At 32.7% G+C, this 17,017-nt stretch overlaps 4 protein-coding genes across 5 annotated transcripts; 1 reads left to right on the top strand and 3 right to left on the bottom strand.

The window, feature by feature from the left end:
• Positions 1-3,564: 3,564 nt before the first annotated feature.
• On the bottom strand, positions 3,565-5,125 carry LOC107186380 (60S ribosomal protein L6). 2 transcript variants are annotated; one of them, XM_015574229.1, is made up of 4 exons: positions 5,099-5,125; positions 4,403-4,606; positions 4,056-4,329; positions 3,565-3,958 (listed from the first exon to the last, which is right to left on the bottom strand). In XM_015574229.1, exons 2-4 carry the CDS (start codon positions 4,604-4,606, stop codon positions 3,612-3,614), a joined length of 825 nt encoding a protein of 274 aa, XP_015429715.1. In that variant the 5' UTR covers positions 5,099-5,125; the 3' UTR covers positions 3,565-3,611. The 2 variants fall into 2 exon arrangements, with proteins under 2 accessions (XP_015429715.1, XP_015429716.1); XM_015574230.1 differs by lacking the exon at positions 5,099-5,125 and adding an exon at positions 5,060-5,072.
• A 579-nt stretch (positions 5,126-5,704) lies between these two features.
• LOC107186352 (AP-3 complex subunit beta-2) lies at positions 5,705-11,070 on the bottom strand. Its single transcript, XM_015574198.1, has 10 exons — positions 10,804-11,070; positions 9,701-9,776; positions 9,049-9,630; positions 8,676-8,972; positions 8,306-8,573; positions 7,088-7,795; positions 6,728-7,021; positions 6,361-6,632; positions 5,935-6,299; positions 5,705-5,852 (listed from the first exon to the last, which is right to left on the bottom strand). The coding sequence occupies exons 1-10, from the start codon at positions 10,935-10,937 to the stop codon at positions 5,705-5,707; spliced, it is 3,144 nt and encodes a 1,047-aa protein (XP_015429684.1). The 5' UTR covers positions 10,938-11,070.
• An 815-nt stretch (positions 11,071-11,885) lies between these two features.
• On the top strand, positions 11,886-13,434 carry LOC107186351 (deleted in autism protein 1 homolog; the record flags this gene model as incomplete). Its single annotated transcript, XM_015574197.1, has 4 exons — positions 11,886-12,494; positions 12,595-12,895; positions 12,982-13,112; positions 13,216-13,434. Coding segments are annotated over exons 1-4 (1,260 nt in total), but the record flags the coding sequence as incomplete, so codon positions are not given.
• A 580-nt stretch (positions 13,435-14,014) lies between these two features.
• LOC107186350 (eukaryotic translation initiation factor 2-alpha kinase 1-like) lies at positions 14,015-17,017 on the bottom strand. The gene is made up of 10 exons (XM_015574196.1): positions 16,975-17,017; positions 16,761-16,908; positions 16,297-16,464; positions 15,889-16,045; positions 15,299-15,771; positions 14,982-15,154; positions 14,725-14,901; positions 14,507-14,662; positions 14,300-14,437; positions 14,015-14,221 (listed from the first exon to the last, which is right to left on the bottom strand). Exons 1-10 carry the CDS (start codon positions 16,990-16,992, stop codon positions 14,015-14,017), a joined length of 1,815 nt encoding a protein of 604 aa, XP_015429682.1. The 5' UTR covers positions 16,993-17,017.

Raw genomic sequence — 17,017 nt, 5'->3', positions numbered from 1 at the left:
ACCCAAAACTCCTTTCTAATACGTCTACTTTATAGCGAACGGACGGAAGAGAATCCGTTCACGACCGCGGTCCCTTCTTAGATTTAACGTAGTTCACAAATTCACCGTTCTCATAACGTAGAGGGCAGCAGAAAATTCCTGACTTTTTACACTATCGGTATTTCAGAACATGAGACACGAGGTCCCATAAGATGATAGGTCTATCCTATACCTAGTCGGTGGTACAAGGGTGCAACAAAAATGTTGCTCAACCCGGAAATAGGAGACTCAGGGATGAATTGGAATAACTTTTTCCTCGGCAAAAATGTAATATGAGGCTTCATTACCGAGATATTAACGGAAAACTACGACCAATCAGAGCGCGAGATTCCCAGCAGAGTTCCCTCGCCAGCGGTGGCTATGCGCTGCGCTTGTACTGTGGGGCTCCGAACAAGTAAGTCGGCATGCATCATAGGAAACTGTGTATAATAGCAAATAAAAAAAACGTATAAAATAAAATCATACTTTTTATCATCTGCCGATTGTTATTTAAAGAGATTAATGAATGAAGCATTAAATGTAGGAAAATTATGTGTAACGTAAAAAGACGAAGGCACATTTACTTTTTTTAACAGAATGGAAACTAATAATTATTTGTAGAGAGTCCTTTTCAAATAACGTATTAACGAAAAGGTAATGTAGCAAAGAATGAACGAGAAGTGATCGTAGTTCGGTATTGGCATAAAAATTCGTAGTTTAATAACGGGCAACAATGTTACTAATAATGAATAAGTTTCTTCAAAAAGCCGGAAGAAAAATTTAGGTACAGAAACTTGCAGAATTATCGCCGGAAATAAGTCATAGCTTGCGTTAAATTAAAAAAATAATAATCAGCAGTAAATTGATTAGAACTCACCCTTTCGGAAATTCACCTGCAGCTTGCAGACCTGTGACACTAGGTCATTGGACCGATCCTGGTCATCGACGGCCGAAACGGTTTATGGTAGGGGATCGCCCTGTTCGCAGGTGATCGCAGGTATACCTCACCAGTCGAAGTTAAGGATTGTAACGTCAAGTACGTCCGGGTTATTCCATCGAATATGTATTCACTTCACTGCACGACCACTAACACTGATCACCCGACACAATCACTTAATATATTTTTAATCCAACGTGTTATTCCTACGTTAGGAAATTTGGTGGCCTCGATTGTTTTCGATTTATCAGATGTTTCACGTAGCCAAACGCTTGCACAGTAGCAGGCGCATATCCGTTATTCTGTGCGTACCACCAGAACATTGCGTAATTCTCCCTTGAACTGAACATCTCTGTCACCCGATCACTAACCGACTGACAGACTTTTTCCGAAAAGGCTTCCTCTACCCCCAAACAGTTTCCCATCGGGTCATTCCACGCGAAATCGGACACTTTTTGGAGCACCATTTCGGATTTTGTTAAAATTTGGATATGTTGTAGTTTTTAGCGATATATAAACGTGTCTCGAATTTTGAAAATTTTAAAAATTGTTGATCTTACAGCTGTTTGAAGTTTAGGGTCAACCTTTTTTCAATAAATTATAACTATTGAACTAACAAACTGATCGAAATGAGCTTTGCATGTACTTATAGTAGAGACATAAGAGTATGAAATAAAAATGATTTCAGTTGAAAAAAGATATTTTTGAAACATTTATTTTGCAATTGTTTTAAACAAATGCCCTGTTTTTGCACTAAGGAAATATTTAAAAATTTGAAAAAATGAGGATATAGCCCTGTTTATCCTCTTTAAGGACATATCTTCAAAAATATGGACACTTTAAAATTGGCCAAATGAAAAGTAATTGAAGTGAACGCTGCGTCCAAGCGCACTGGCTCGACCGGTCGAATAATGAATTATCTGTTGAACTAATAAACTTATCAAAATAATTTTTGTGGGTGCTTGCAGTGGAGACATAACAGTACCTAATCAAAAGTATTTCAGTTAGAAAAAAATATTTTTCAACCATTTATTTTGTAATTGTTCTAAACAAATGCAATTTTATAATAGTAGGACCCAATTGAAAAATTGGAAAAAAATTGAGGATGTAGTTCGATTTTTCCTTTTTATGAACAAATTCTAAAAAAACGTGGAGACTTTAAAATTGGCCTTATGACAATTGATTATACTTAACACTGCGTCGAAGCCCATCGATTCGACCGACCGTGCCGTACCGGCTAACCTAGTACCATGTAGTACGATGTGTGTTAGTGGTCGTGCAGTGAAGTGAATACATATTCGGTGGAATAACCCGGACGTACTTGACGTTACAATCCTTAACTTCGGCTGGTGAGGTATACCTGCGATCACCTGCGAACAGGGCGATCCCCTACCACAAACCGTTTCGGCCGTCGATGACCAGGATCGGTTCAGTGACTTAGTGGCACAGATCTGCAAGCTGCAAGTGAATTTCCGAAAGGGTGAGTTCTATTCAATTTATTGTTGATTGATTTTTTTAATTTAACGCAAGCTACATATAACTTTTTCCCGGCAATAATTCTGCAAGTTTCCGTACCTACATTTTACTTCGGGCTTCTTAGATTCTGTTTAAAAAAATAATTGTCTATTCGTCTTTTTACGTTACACATGATCTTTTTAGATTTATGTTTCATTCATTCATCACTTTAAATGACAAACGAAAAATGATAAAAAATTCGATTTAGTATGTTTTTCTTATTTGCTATTATACGCGGTTTTCTGAGATGCATGCCGACTTGCTTGTTCGGGGCTTCATAGTACAAGCGTAGCGCATAGCCACCGCTAGCGCGGGAACTCGGCTGGCAAACTCACGCTCTGATTGGTCGGGGTTTTTCATTAATATCTCATAAACAAAGCCGCAGATAACATTTTCACTAAGGAAAAAGTGGTTTCAAATCATCCCAGCAACCCTTCATTTCCCGGAAGAGAGACATTTTTGAGACACCCTGTATGTATTAGGGTCAATAAACTATATGTGAAAAACAGCGATTTTCCAGTAGCATGTTTGTTATTTAAAATGTATTTTATAGTCCAAAACAATATATGCATCACAGTCATGGTACATATCGTATAATATTACGTACGTATGGAAGGGTTTTAGGGGATGCTCACATTAAAACGAAAGAAACTTTAAATATTTCGTAAAGATATGAGAACTGTAGGGCAAACTCATTTAAGTGTAATACAGTAAAGACTCGATGAGAGTTAAATAGGGAGTTCCTCGTGAGAGTTTCTACTTGATCCCCACCACTGGAGTAGGGGGCCATGGAACCTGTCAAGCGCATAATTTATTACCCCCCCCCCTTTGTTGGCAAGACTTGGGCTTCGGCGGAACAACAGATTTGTAAGGTGTTGAAAACGTATTCTTTACTGTAGACGGTATGTTTTCCCGTGCTTCTCTTCCAGTACATAATTCTTTCAGATTTCGTAAGACTTCTATTTTTAGTCTTCGAACTCTAATGAAAGATATATTTTTATTTAATTATTTTTTTTTATAAAACACTATAAATTTGTATAAAGATCCGCAACCTAATTATAATGTATTGACAAGGTAATAAATAATAAATGCACTTAATGTTTCGATATTGGCTGTGTATTTGTATTCAAATCATAAAGGATTAGAAGTTTAGTCTATGTGGGTATTGACTGCTTCTCAAGCCAAACATAGCAGACAGATAAGTGAATAACAACTTCTTTTCTTTGTTCCGTTTGATGGCAGAAATTACAAATTTATCCACAGCTTTCTGGTCAACTTTCCTCTGATCACTTGCTTTATACTCATCCTTCTTCTTGGTGAAGATGTCACCTTCTTCTTTCTTTGCGCGTTTTTCGCGTTTTCTCTTGAAGTAATCATCGTCAACATTTTTGGGTAGACGCATACCCGAAATGTTGATTTGGGTGGAGGTAGCAATCACATAATTCTGACTAACTCTTCTAAGGGGGCAGCCGTTAATTAAGAATGGGCCTGTTATATAAAAAACATTCAATTTAACATTTCAATTCAATTTCACATTTCTTAATTGCTTATTTATTAATTTAAAAAGTTCATATGCTAAACTCACCAGTAATTAAAAGTAAGCCACTCTTGAGCTGCTTTAAGAAGACAACTCGTTTTCCTTTATGAGCACCTGCAAGCAAGATGCAAATTGTTCCTGGTTTCAGAGATGGCCTTAAATAACGACGGTGATCACGAAAGCATTTCTTGGCATGGTGTACAGTGACTGGGTCTGCAGTTGGGTAGTTAGCACGTCTTTTCTTCAGTAATACAATACGTTTTTCACCATTTTTATCACCACTAATTTTCTTCTCAATGGTTACTGGTTTCTTAGGCTTCACCTATTATCAAATGTTTATATAGATAAATATCTGTAAATAAAAATGTAGAAGTATACAGTATTACAAAACATACAGTTTTTGGAGTTTTCTTGCCAATGAATTTGTAAACAGCTTTCTTGTGGAACATGCGAGTACGACTAAATCTGTATACACCATTTCCCAAGTCGTAATTCCTTGGCCTAATACGGCCTTTTCTTCCACCTTTTTTCTCCAAAGAAGCATCTGTCTTCTTCGGAGACTTTGCTGTTGTATCCTTTGAGTCTTTTGTGTCAGACATCTACAAAATAAATATGGTCTATTAATTAAGAAACATGTGTATATAAGACAACAATAATCATATAATCAACCATAATTCAAATAAGAAAAATATAACTGTATACATGAGTTTCGTTATCATAATCTTTTATTAAACATGTTTATCATATTTCATATAGGTTATGTCACGTTTTCTTAAAGTTGAACATATAATGTAAAAAAATTTAAAAACTTCTAAAGACTCAAGGTGGAATAAAACAAGATATCATTTTGATTTAGAAATGAAACAATACATTGAGAATTCATTAACAAGACAACAGAAATGTCAAACTGTATCTCGCAATATTGAATTAGTAAAATTTAATGGATTTATGACATTTAAGAAAAAATATAATGTTCTTCTTAAAGAAGGTGTACGAAATATCTAATATTTAACAAAATTAATTGTTTTCTTTTCATTAAAATAAGAGATTACTTCGATGATATTAGGCCTGTTGATATTATTACTTCTTACCGTAAACCGTGCGGCTAAAAGAGCCTGCGCTGTGTTCCCACCTACAGGGCATACTCTGAAGCTCTGAAGTTCAATTTTCTAAATCGATACACATGTCGATTATTTTCGATAATTGTCGACAATTTAAAATGGAGCATTGTCTAGAAATGTACAGTACATTCACTAAACTTTACGCTTTTACAGTGTACATGTAACACTATATACTTTTAATGAACACTAATGTTAATTAGTATACTGTGGGTTTTATATATACATTACATACCAGAATGTGAAAAAAACAATAAAATAGAAACTTTAATAAAGGGTAATGTTAATTTGCATAAAGTTCCGCATTTCACTAATTACAAATGTAGTAACCTCTTACTAAATTTGCAGGACTCTTTCTTTTTTTATTACAAAATAATTTCCAATTTTTATAAAAACTTTAATAACATTATAATAAACATTATAGTTGACTTTTTATAGTTAATAACATACATCTCTAAGATTGAATGTGTATATGTATTTAATTAACATAAAAGTTTCGCATTTGTTTTATACAAGTGTAAATATAGTTAATATATATATATATATATTTTTTTTTGACTTAAATATAAAATATTTCATTTATTTTAAATTGCTTTTTAGTTCATTTAATAAGATAGAACCTATAACCATTTTCTCACAATTTACACAGATTTCCAAAGATTCAGTCTCTGCAATCTTTATTGTCACTAATACCAATGATTTGGAAGCTAGAGTATGTGCAGCAAATCTGTAAACAAAATAAACAAGTATAGCGATAGTATAACATTGTGTTGTTTATACACAATCATCAAATTTTAAATATCACTCACCTGATCTCTTCGTCGGTACTAGATATCATTGCAACATTTGCAGTTTCATAGATCATTTGAGAAATATTCTTTTTATTTTCTTTGTATTGCACTTTTGCTGCGTGTTCATTCATTCCCTTCAATTTCGCTCTTTCAGAAATAAATGTATTTTCAGGCAGGAGTACCGCCCGTATTATTTCTCCAATTGGCGCTTTAATAATTACAGGGCACGAATAAGTTTCCTCATCAATTGTAAAGTTTATATTAAAGTTTGCTGGCTGTGTGGAGTCATTAAAATTGATGCCCAATGTAGAGGATAAACTAGAGTTTGTTTCCAATAGTGGTATTTGTGTAAAGTCATGGATAAGCATTCCGTTTGGTAGATTCTAAAAATAAACATTTGTCAGAAATATATTAATTGAACTTTTAATACACTGAACCTCATACCTTTGCTCCCATTTGAATCTCTTTAATAGACTCCGTACCTTCGTTGGAAAATGTTAATTCAATGGTAACTAAATGAGCGCTTACTAAATGCTGTGATCTTGTAAACCGATACTCAATTTTTAAACCATGACCCGTAATACTATTTAACAAGTCAGTCTTTTTTATTGGAATAAATGAAGATGATACTTCTCTCACTTCATTTGTAGTATTTGCACTCATCGGAGTGAGAAGACCTCCCGAGTTGAATTGCATCACAAGTGTCTTGGGAATAACTATATACAATATGTACATTATATATCTACATTAATATGTAATACATACTTCAATTCATGTTTTTCTACCTTTCATTTTTAATACTATATCTTACCGTCGTCTAGATCTAGGAGGAGATCAATGTTACTTTTTGGTGTTTCTTTCGTGTCTTGTTTCGAAACTTTGTACTTCTCCTCCTCACTCTCTTCGCATTCTTCAGAAGACTCTTCTGAATCTGATTCTTCACTTTGAGATTCGTTATTAGATTCATCAGAGTCTTTAACAGTTCTCTTTTTATCGCTATCATTTTCAGATTTATTGGAGCTGGATGTATATTCAGATGAATCGCTATCTTCATCCGCAGAATCGTTTGATGAAGTGTCCGATGATTCATTTTCGTTATCCAATTCTGAAATTGCACAATGTTTTCAAGTAAAAACATTATTACTGCGATATTAATGCTCCTAAAATTTACCTTCTGCTGGAATACTCTCGTCATCGCTATAAAAAGGCTTATCTTTTTCTTTTCCCTTCTTGTCCTTTTTATCTTTTCTGCAATATTCTTCTCTTATATCCCTCATACTACCACTAGCAACATCTCTAACAGATGGATCTGGAGCCAAGTCAGGAAAAGATGGTAATGGACGGTAACCAGCACATGGCATGTCCAAGTAGTGCGACAATGTGCCCAATTGAAATTCAGAGTTTTTAAATCTGGATGATAAAGTCGGTGCAGGTTTTGGAGCTAGGAATATTTTTTTTGCAAGTTGTGGAAGTTTTTTTTCCGGATCATCCTCATCGAGAATGAAACGTCTCAAGAAACGAGTACGATCCCTAATATCATAATTCTGGTCATATTTCGCAAGTTGAAAAACGTATTCACAAAATGGTTTAGTTTGTGTAGGATTGTTTAGGCACAGCTTCACGGCTAAGTTTAAAATCTGTAGCTTCACTATATCTTGCTCAATCACGAAATTTTTAGCCATTTTCCTAAGAACATCCGGCGCTATCTTGGGTACTCTGTCTGAATATTCTCCGAGGAGCCACAAAATCGATGCCCTAGCTTGTGGTATAGTGATGAAGTCCATTAACTTAGCCATATGGGCTATTATATTTTTATGCTCGTTTGGCTGCGTTTGTAAGAGTTTCTTTATAACAACAACACTTTCTGCTACAACAGTCTCTGAAGAAGAAGAACACGAAAAACATGATAATTGCGTAAGTACTTCAGAGTAATTATCTATGAGGTGTGACAATAAACTTTCCAGATTAATTCATTTTTAAATTTTATTTTGGAAATTAAACAGATGTGAGGCCATCGCCTTCAAAATCGTCCCCTTAAAACTTTAGATACGCATTCTAACGTCGGATCCATTGATCATAAGATTTCTGGTATTTATTACCTTATGAGGTGTGACAATAATGTTTTGAGAATAATTCTGTTTCTGTCAAAATAACAATAATGTGAACCGTTACGTCCATTTTGAGGGAAACAATATATACAATTACGTCCACTTTAAGGGAAACAAAATTATTGCCAAAACTTTATCATCACACTTCGTAATGTGATGCAGTAATGCTGATGCTCTAATGCGTGTGTAAATTTTTAAGGGGTCTACTTTGAAGGTGATGGCCTCACATCTGTTTCGTTTCCCAAACAAAATTTTTAAATGAATTCCTCTCAAATACTTACCATCTCTGTTACTCAATAATGAAACCAATCCATTCAGACAGGTGTCAGTTACCTCCTTTATATTACTTGCACATCTACCAATTGCCTGTATACTTGCTCCTACAAATTCCTTGTCACTACTAGAGATATATGTTTGAAATTCTCTTAATATGACCCCAATGCTAGTTTCAGTTGCCAAGTTAGTCAGAATATCCAACTTTAGAAGCTTTATATGTGTAGGATCCGAAGTTCTTACAAAGAACGACTTAAGAAAAGGTTCAAACATCCCCTATACGAAAGTTAAATAAAATGTTATCTTGTGTAGAAATTTGTTTAGCCATTTGATTAAAAAATACTGTTATATAGTACATTATATCAGTACTTACATTACCTTTCTGGTAATTGATATGCTAGCTATGCAATGAAGAACTACACTCTGAACTTCTCTGTGCCCTCTTAATAATCTAATTAGTGCTTTAGCAGCAGTGATTACTTCGCTTCGTGGTGCTGTGTGATGATACAATTGAGACACTGCCATTACAACGGAAGCATTTCTACTTTGTAAAAGAGGTTTCGTGTTTCTTAATAATAACCGATGATCAGGGTCTAACGATAATTTTGGTTTCTTTGTATTTGACGAATCCGAATCAGAATCATAAAATGGCCGATTTTCATCTTCTTCTGTGTTCTATAAAAATCATTTTTAAAAGATATAAAATCTTGCTTGTACTTCATTTCCTGAAATTTGGTGAAATTATACATACATCTACGTTTGGATTAACAAATTGAGTTCTTGCATATCTTGTGAGCATATTGACTATAACAACTTGGCCCCACTCGTCAACATCTACTAACAAGTTACACAGTTTCCTGTAGTTTTTGTGTATTAAGTCTATCCTTTCAGGACAAACCTCTTCAAAGGCCATTACCGCTGAACCCACAACTAAAGTTGTCTTATCAGAAAGCAGCTTCTCTAAAACACTGATCAGTTCCTCTTTCTGCTCGGAATCCAGTGAATAGAGTTTAGGAATAGCATGTGCTGCAGTTTTCCGAACGTATGGTGACATATCACTAGCTGAATCTTTAATAGCAAGCATCACGATAGGAACAATCATTGATACGCGTATGCTAGAAAGTACCCTCAAAGCACTGGCTCTTATTAATTGATTAGGATCTTTTAAAGCGCGCTGGAATGTAGAGATCGATAACAATGCAAGATCCTGTTGATCCTCTGCGTAACGGACTAAGTAAACATAAACTAGTTTCTTCACTTCTATGTTCTTTGATACAACATTCTTGACTACAGCTGGAAATAATTCCGATGCATCCCTTCCTTTTGCTATCATCTGTAACACATATTTCATTTTACTTATCCACTTTTCAAATAGGAGCACAATAATAATACAGATTTATTACCCCAATTATACGTTTCATAGCTTCCAGTTTAAGTCCATCTTTATTACTATCCAACATTTGTTTCAAATCTTCATGCCTAATTTAAGACACATATTTTTAAAGTATTTAACCATATATCATATATTAACACACTTTATTAAAATAGATCATCAAGTTTACTATACAAAACTATAATATAAAGAATTTAGTAATATTAAAGGAAGAATACAAATCTAAATATTTTGTTTAAGACTTGTGTACTTATTTCAAAACATTTAAGTATAATTGGAGGTAATAACAGAGTGATGTAGTAATATTCTCAGAATTAGTCTAAACACGAAACTAATTTAATAACAAGAACATGCTTTGTACAGTACAGAAGTAAGTATCAGATTCTTGCATCCAAATCCAAACCTTTGTAAATAACTCTGTTAGGATACTCCAAATATACTTATGACACATTCTAAGATGAGCTTTAGAACCATGCATTAGGTACTAAATAAGATTACTGTGATTTTATATTTAATAAACAGTATAATTTTCTATTATTTAATAAACATTAATAGTATCAATAGAACGTTTGGTCTATTTATTAAGTCATTCCATAAGTTATATAGATTTTCTGATAGTTGACTTTTAAACAGTATAGTCTGACATGATTATTACTTATCTGCTAATGTATATATTATTTGAAACACAGCTGTTCGGACAATGTTATATAAAAAATTCACAAATATAGATCAAATATTTCAGTTACACCAAAATATTCAGTGCAATCCTTAAAATAAATGTGATCAATGAAGATATTTAGCATATTATGTTGTATGAGTTTAACGAAAGTATTAAAGCAACTACAACAATAAACAATATTTCCCAGGAGTATACAGAAATTATTAGAGTAAAATCAGGGCTAAAGACTAAAAAAGTATCACATCTACCTCAAACGTAAATCTCTAGAAAATTAAATTGTTTCAATTGAATAAAATTACATTTTTAGAAAGTTATAATTCCTTGACGTTTGTACTAAGAAACCCTACAAAGGTCTACCACTAACTAACAAAAACATGTTTTACGAATAAGATATGGGTTATTAAAATAGCGAAGGTGATGATTTTAATATTTACTTTTTATAATCTGAATGAAAAAATCCTCCAGAAGCAGGATCCGTTGCGAGTTCAGGATCTGTGGTATTTGACGGTCTGTCATTGCTGTAAGAACCTCCGTTATTTGACAATGAATTCGCAGCGGCGGTCAACATTTTCTTAATTCTTAATTAACACCAATTAATTCTAATACAGTTTAACTGTAATTCACAGAACTCCTTAAATATTGATAGTAAGATGTTTCTTCCGAAGATTAGCACATATCCATCTTGTTTAGATCCATTTAGATGCAACCACGGATTACAAATTACAACGGATGCAACTTACTCAGCATAGACATATATAATAGACTGCGCGGTCTTATGGTAGGGATGAAGCGAGACCGAAGGACAGAAATAGCGCTGGAGTACCTCTCTTCTTGCTCGCACATCGAAAAGGGAGGGGTGAAGCGACTGGATGGCAATTATAGACATATGTCTATGGAAGGAATGCTCAGGAATGCTGCTGCACACATGTAATGACTGCGTTCAGAAGACACACCGTTGCGCAACGGTTAAATGATTTCACTAAATTTAACTCGAATGACTCTGAACGCTACACCCTATTGGGTGACCAGTAACAAATCTAGTGAAATCACTCAACGGTGCGCAACGATTGTGTCTTCTGAACGCAGCCAACTCCAGTACAGCCGTAGGAGAAGACCCCAACAACAGACCCACTAGAAAGAGAGGAAAGTTACTCCAGTTATTGATCTCTTTCTAGTGCCGACTTCATCCCTAACATAAGACCACGCAGTCTATTATGTATGTTTATGTCACAGGTCACAGCCTAACCAAGCAGTATGTAGATTGATGTAATTGGATGTAATGTAGATGTAGTGCGGGAACCACGTGCGACTCAGTGCGGTTCAGAACTTCTGAGCCCAACTGCTGATAAGAATCACTGATACTGCTGGAGTGCTGGCGCACGACACTGATGTTTACATACAATATAGTGTCTGTGAGAGCTAAATATAATTGTCATCAATTTTGATCAATTGTCATAGACGAGGATTGACGAGGACGTCGTTTATGGTTCTGTACTGAATAACAAAGTGTCGATTAATGATTTTATCGTACTTGTACAATATTCTAAAGTTTAAAAAATGGGAAATATTTTTCTTTGTGACAGTTTTTGTCGGCTTAAAATGGTCGAAATTTATGACGTTCCAACCAGATGTGAATCACTTAACAGAATTACATAAATGTCCGGCATGTTATGGAACTTCTGCGTGTGATTATATTCACGAAGTGGATATAACACCGTATGATTTATATTCAATGTTTTCTTACTTCCTTGGCGTAAAAAATGTTTTTTTCAGTGTTTTGAACAACAATAAAGTCATATTAAAAAAGTTGGCACATTCGTCCGAATTAAACGAATTTGATCGAATGCTTTGCAGAGACAAACATTTGTCCTGTATTTGTACAAAGAATTTAAAAGAAGTAACAAATGAAATCGACAATGTAGACTTTCATGACCTCATTAAACAAGAAGTCACTTTGGATTTTGCAAAAGATAACTTTAGCCGTTTAAGAATATGCCCCAATGTGCAACATTTAAACAGCCTTTTACAACGTATATATCATAACAATAAAGATGTTGATAAAAGAACACTTGACATTAATATTTGGACATTAATAGTTCTTAATCCTGAGCCCTTACTTCTTCAGGTATTACATTAAGATTAAGTCATTTAAGTAACCCACCTACAAAACTAGAAGAGCATGATATTTTATAATAAAATTTGACATATTTAATCTTTGTTCATAGATATTGTCTGCTAATGAAAATTGGCCAGTACCAAAATATTTAGGTGCATGTGGACGCATCATAGTTGAGGAGTATGTTGGATTACCACTGACAACTTATTATAATAAACCATGGTTACTAAGAGCTAAAATAGTTTCAAGCCTTTTGAATGCTGCTCAAATGTTTACTTATGAGAACAATAACTTTGGCTTTTATTTGACTGATGTATCAGCTGACAATATTGCAGTCGATTCAAATAATAATGCAAAGTTTATAGATTTAGAAAATGTCATAGTTGTTGATAAAAATGTTAGGTCTGAAGGTAACAGCATTCTCCATCTGAGATCAATCTACAGTTCTAGTATTTACAAAATTAATTTTAATGATCTCTTTCTTTCTCTTATTTAGAGAGTTCAAAAACTTGGAATCAGTTACATGAAAATACTGAAAATTTTACATGCTCAGGATGCCTAATCTTTTCATCTGTAGATATATGTAATCATAAAATTAGCGATCATAATTATTATGCAATATGCAAGGTTAGTTATTACTGTAAAAAAACTCACAAAGTAATTATTGATAGAGTTAATGCTTTACTCGAAAAACATTCTATACTCTCTCAGTATAATTTTATATTTTCAGATGTTATTTGCATCTCATACAACTGGTAACACTTTACCTGATGGTTTTTTGCATGACATTCCAGCAGGTATACTGCAAACATATCCGAATATACTAAATTTAATGCAACAATGTATTACTCCTGTGAGACCATCTACCAGAATAATTGCTGGAATGCAGCTTAAACAATTATTAGATACTATAGTTGAGAATAAAACTACAAATATAAATAAATTAGACAATATTTATTATTAATATTACATTGCATCGCAGTAAAAAATATTTACAACATAATAGTACAAAAATTTGATACAATGTAAAAAATATTTCTTCTATATACATATTATTATACAATTTTTAACGAGTTCTTATATTCTCAGTTACTATAGAATAGTTGGTAAAAAATGTTATATATAATAAATTTTCCGTTTGTATGTTTTGAAGAAGACAGCATAATATTTGAGTTCTACATGTAGTATCCTATAATGTTTTTGTTTGTTCTTGTTTCACGAGTTCTTTGAATTTTAAAACTTCCTAACTTTTCTTTTCTAACATTTCATGTACCTTATAATACTGTTTGTTAAAATTATAATCAAACTCATAAAAAATTTTGTTTAAATAAATATATACAATTATATTTAAGAAATGTATGATCGAATTATACAATATAAAATTAAAGAAAAATGGATTTAAAACCTTATAGATTTTTGGACATAAGAATGCATGCTATAAAATTTTGAAATATTTTGTAATTTTTTTGAAAAAAATGATACTATACTTGCCAATGAAGTTGTAAATCCGCTTAATTAAAAATTTTATGTCATACTGGTGTACTATTTTTAGTAATTTGTGCTTCTAACATTGATATCCTCTGTTGTAACGTCTGTATTGTATTATCTTTTTCCGCAATTTCGCTTCTTAATTGAGTTATTGTCACATCCTTGTCCTCGCTTAAGTCTTGTAACAACTGACTCGTCGATGGTCGTTTCTTAGGATCTACTTGTACCAATTGACTTACTATATGTGCCTACAGAAAAAAAATTTGCTGTTTTTATTGACATATTGGTTTGTTTTTTTACTGTTAAGTATTATTTTAAGAGTATACCCATTTAGGATAAGTAGCAGTTAGTGTTGTTGGTATATGACCTCTTTTTAAACTAGTAATTATTTCCACCCGTTCCATATCAGTTTTCGTATGCACTAACAGTTCTAGAAGTACTATTCCTAAACTGTATACATCGCTCTGAAAGGATACAGATTAGTTCAAAATATACTTAAAAAATGATGTAATATTCAACATGTAAAGCAGTACTTTGGGATCACATTTTCCCACTAATTGTTCTGGTGCAGCATACATCTGTGTACCAAGAATGGAATGATGATTTTCTCTTTGCAATGGGCAAGCTAATCCGAAATCACCTAACTGTATTTGAAGATGACTAGACATCGAAATAAATATATTGCTTGGCTGAAATAAAAAAATTTTTATGAGCATATTATCCATTCAAGTGTTTCCACTTATATTATTACCTTTATATCATGATGTACAATTCCGCGAGAGTGTATGTAATCCAAACCATAAAGAATTTGTGTTAATACTGCAATGATCATTGTCTGCGAAGTAAGCTCATTCCTTTCATTTAGCCATTGTTGAAGTGTCTTTTCACATAGAGTCATTTGAATATATAATGTCACATATTTTTTGTTCTTTGAATAAAAGAATTTAAATGAACATATTAAAAGTTAATATCTTTTTGTTAAAAATATTGTAAACAATTCACACAAACCATTTGAGGAATATATGGGCAAAGTATATTATTACTGTAAGATTCATCACACGATTCGCTACTATCTGTACAATTTGTATTACTTTCTGCTTTATTATCTACGCTATTGCTATCACTTTTAAAAGAAATACTATTCGAATTAGTTTTTTCAGCACTCCCTTCAGCAGCATTTCCTTCCATTACTCGCTGTCCTATAGTATTAATTGAAGTATTTAGTTCATGAAACCGTTTGTTAATAATGTCATAAATAAATTCACAATTTTCTACTCTTGTATGTATTGTTTCGTTTTGTGTAGTCATGGTATGAATATACATACCAAATTTGTGGCTTGTTTTTTTACTATAACGTAATAACGCATCCTGTTCGTCGTTTTTTTTAATACTCTGACTGCTCCAACTATTACTATAGTTTGATTGACTCTGTGCACTAAAACTCTGATTTCTACACGAGGTAGACCTATATTTTTTTTTACCATTTGAGGAACCTTCGTTTTGAGAATGGCTAGATGCTGGTAAACTTGGTATAAAGGTTGATGGTAAAGTTGGTTCAATCCATGCACCTTTGTAAGAAACTATATTGGTATGATTTAGTTTAGCAAGAGTTTTCACTTCTTCAAGATGTTGCATAATACTCTTCACTCGACCAGATCGTACTATTATCTTTTTAACTGCATATTCAGTACCATCCAGGCAATGTAAGGCTTTAAAGACTTGACCAAATCCACCAGCAGCAATAAAATTTATTTCATGAAATTCTCTACGATAGCGGGACCATTCTGTTGTTAAAACTCTACTTAAAATACATGTATAAAGATTAGATCATTGTATAATTATATATATATATATATATATATATATATATATATATATATATATGTATATATATAATTCATTCTAAATACTGTACCTAGGAACCTGTAGTACACTTTCACAACCATTTGCTGTACGTGCAACTGTAACCAAATGATATAACGCACGTTGATATTGTCCCCTTAATGATTCAAATTCCATCATATTGTATGAACTATCAATTAATTTCAATTCATGAAGTCTATCACAGATAGCTAAAAGCAAATATTGTAATATCATAAAGTTGACTAATACTAATTCATAATCTACTGTTGGAGTTTTTACTATTTTATAAATTATGACCATGCTATAAAATTCTGAATGTAAATGTAATGTTGATTTACATTACTCAACATTATCAAAATTTTACAAATAATTGTTTTTAGAAATCTTTGATTTCAAAATTTAACAGGCATAATAATATACTGATATATTAAAAAAAAGTATAAATTTTTTTAAATATTACCAAAATATAATTTATTTCTGCGAACAGTATCACCTTCAAACAATGTACAAAGTTGCTGTATAAGTGATTCGATTAAGAGACTGACAGAAGGTGTAACTAGGCTCACAACTTGTCCACTGTTGTGACTACTATCATTGTCCACACATATTGTAGTTTTTGCATCACTGCCTGATGACAATATGAACAGAATAATAAAATCAGTTAGTAGAACCACTATACGAACATAAAAATCTAAATCAGCTTTAGTCAACATTTTGCTATAATTTAATATATATATCTAATTGTTACACAATTTTTGTACTGAGACGGCACTTTTCGAATACTATTTCAGAAACAATTAAATGAAGCAATACAACAATAATATTCGAAATATATGAACTAAAAATATAAAATATCTTTATGTAATCAAATTGTTAAAAAATGTTTTTAAAATTACGCGGGTTTTTTAAGGTTATATTATATACCTGTATCAAATGTCGTCATTGTGGATAATGTATTCCAAGGATTAATTGATGGTGTAGTGTTATCTTCCATTATTAAATCGGCAGCAATTTCCACATTGATACTTCTATTAATAAAATCATAGAAAGTTTGAAGCAGTTTGGAACCCTTCTACGTGACAAAAAGAATTATTCAACCTCTGTTTTACTAGTGATAAAGACCAATAAAACTGCATACCATTGCTGACCATTGCATACGACCACATCACACCACATACAAC

Source organism: Dufourea novaeangliae, unplaced genomic scaffold (assembly GCF_001272555.1).
Source record: "Dufourea novaeangliae isolate 0120121106 unplaced genomic scaffold, ASM127255v1 scaffold78, whole genome shotgun sequence".
In the NCBI taxonomy this organism is placed as follows: domain Eukaryota; kingdom Metazoa; phylum Arthropoda; class Insecta; order Hymenoptera; family Halictidae; genus Dufourea; species Dufourea novaeangliae.
This window is presented reverse-complemented; position numbering and strand designations above follow the sequence as displayed.

Bases quoted from the DNA above. Each gene is read 5' to 3' on its own strand.
- LOC107186350 (XM_015574196.1), bottom strand. The intron at 14,902-14,981 runs GTTTGTGTGAAT...TTTTATTCAAAG, and splicing joins GCCCATATATTCCTCAAATG to AACAAAAAATATGTGACATT. The intron at 14,438-14,506 runs GTACTGCTTTAC...GTATCCTTTCAG, and splicing joins TGGGAAAATGTGATCCCAAA to AGCGATGTATACAGTTTAGG.
- LOC107186380 (XM_015574229.1), bottom strand. From the start codon at position 4,606: ATGTCTGACACAAAAGACTCAAAGGATACAACAGCAAAGTCTCCGAAG. The intron at 4,330-4,402 runs GTATGTTTTGTA...ATTTGATAATAG, and splicing joins GCAAGAAAACTCCAAAAACT to GTGAAGCCTAAGAAACCAGT. The intron at 3,959-4,055 runs GTGAGTTTAGCA...TTTATATAACAG, and splicing joins TGGCTTACTTTTAATTACTG to GCCCATTCTTAATTAACGGC.
- LOC107186352 (XM_015574198.1), bottom strand. From the start codon at position 10,937: ATGTTGACCGCCGCTGCGAATTCATTGTCAAATAACGGAGGTTCTTAC. The intron at 8,973-9,048 runs GTATGTATAATT...TGATTTTTATAG, and splicing joins TTGTTAATCCAAACGTAGAT to AACACAGAAGAAGATGAAAA. The intron at 7,022-7,087 runs GTAAATTTTAGG...GTGCAATTTCAG, and splicing joins CGAGAGTATTCCAGCAGAAG to AATTGGATAACGAAAATGAA.